The sequence below is a fragment of the Sinocyclocheilus grahami genome, unplaced genomic scaffold (assembly GCF_001515645.1).
Source record: "Sinocyclocheilus grahami isolate Dianchi unplaced genomic scaffold, SAMN03320097.WGS_v1.1 scaffold9291.1, whole genome shotgun sequence".
Lineage (NCBI taxonomy): Eukaryota > Metazoa > Chordata > Actinopteri > Cypriniformes > Cyprinidae > Sinocyclocheilus > Sinocyclocheilus grahami.
The window spans coordinates 3,909-5,580 of NW_015512517.1; the positions used below are offsets into that span (position 1 = coordinate 3,909).

Below are 1,672 nucleotides of genomic sequence, written 5' to 3' on the forward strand. Positions count from 1 at the left end.
TATACATACAAACACACACACAAGTATTATTTATTCATCATTTAGGTTTTTCGTCGCTATTTTTTAAATTAAACCACTGTTTTTAAATTAATTATTATAATTATATATATAATTTTCATGTAACATATTGATAGTTTATTATTATTTCTTTCATTTATTATATTTTGACAGTAAAATAAAATGAATTTGTTTAGAATGAATCATTTTGAATATTTTATTTATATAAATAGAAATTATGCTAATTATTATAGTAATTCATTATTCTTTCAATATGATATATACGTTTTTATATACTCATTATATTTTTGTTTAATATAAAAATAGTTTGTATTATTTCTTTTACAAATAATTTAAATATTTTAAATACATTTTTTTATATTTCTATTTTATGTTATTTAATTTTTTTTATATTATAATTCCGTCAGCTAACATTGTTACATAACCTCTGTACCATGCCACTGTAACATTCTGTGCCTTTCAATGGCTGCTTATTTAAATTAAATTCCTAACACTTTCAGGTGAAGTTCAACCAAATTCAGCCCTTTTCTCTCCAGGCTGTTCATATATTCTACACATTGCCTTGCCTTTTTAACATGTCATAATCTGCGAAGATCTCACCCTTCCTCTTTTGTCCTCCTAGAAGATTACCATGAGGCAAGTTTCATTCGGCTACACAAACTTTCCTACTATAAAAAAAGTGCAATTTAATTTGAGGGAATCTCAATGGCATCCAAGTTCCACCAGCTTTCAGCGCCAGCGGCTGTGAGGAAGGAAAAAAACACATCTGTTGAGAAGGGAACAAATGAAGGGTGAAAAATCAAAGTCTCAGACTCTCATCTCACTGCTGGTGTCGAAATAACTCAGATTTCGGATAAGGCTTGCTTAATTTAATTTGTTGGCTGATATTTCTTTTTTATCAGTTGATCTATTCTGTGTTAACCATGTTTCCATGTGCTGTATAATGAAGCAGGAGCGATGGGCAGCACTCTGATGGCTTTAATCATTAGTCATGTTTAGATATGCAAACACATTCATCCCAAACACTCATTTACACGTTCACTAACTCATTGGCTCTTTCTCTCTCTTTCTCCATCTCTTGTCCAACACTTCACAACTGCCAGAAGGTATGCGTAAGCTGAAAATTAGAAATGCTTGTGCGTTCAGATTGATGGAGCTGAAGGGAGTTCCTCAGGGGTGTATCTTCAGTCCCTTAATCTTGATAGCATTGATGTCAGCGGCACACTGCCTGCTGGTAAATGAGCTTCAGAGAGGACCATGTTGTAGAAACGGTATAAGTAATGTCATTCTGTGTTCTTGCAGGAGGGAGGTTTAAAAAGGAGATTGTGGTGGATGGACAGAGTTATCTCTTGCTGATCAGGGATGAAGGCGGCCCACCAGAACTGCAGGTAAGCCTCAAGATAAATATGAAAGCAGCAGAGTTATTATAGTTAACCAAAACTAAAATTAAAACCATAAAACGTTGTTACTTGAAATAAAATGAACATTAACTGAAATGAATATAAATATATATTACATATATAAAACGTTTTATTTCAGCTAGATGCCAAGACAATATTTCTAATTTTAATTTAGTTTAACTTGATGTACTAAAATAACTAAAAATTAAAATTGAAATGAAAACAATAATAAAAACTGTATAGACATAAAAAAA

At 31.3% G+C, this 1,672-nt stretch overlaps 1 protein-coding gene across 1 annotated transcript in view; it reads left to right on the plus strand.

Moving 5' to 3' along the window:
* Nucleotides 1-1,203: 1,203 nt before the first annotated feature.
* Nucleotides 1,204-1,672, plus strand: part of LOC107578200 (arf-GAP with GTPase, ANK repeat and PH domain-containing protein 3-like) — a 3,530-nt gene continuing 3,061 nt past the window's right edge. The window contains exon 1 of the mRNA XM_016264180.1: nt 1,204-1,406. Within this exon, the coding sequence (XP_016119666.1) occupies nt 1,299-1,406 (108 nt within the window). The 5' untranslated portion in view covers nt 1,204-1,298. The remainder of the gene's footprint in view (nt 1,407-1,672) is intronic.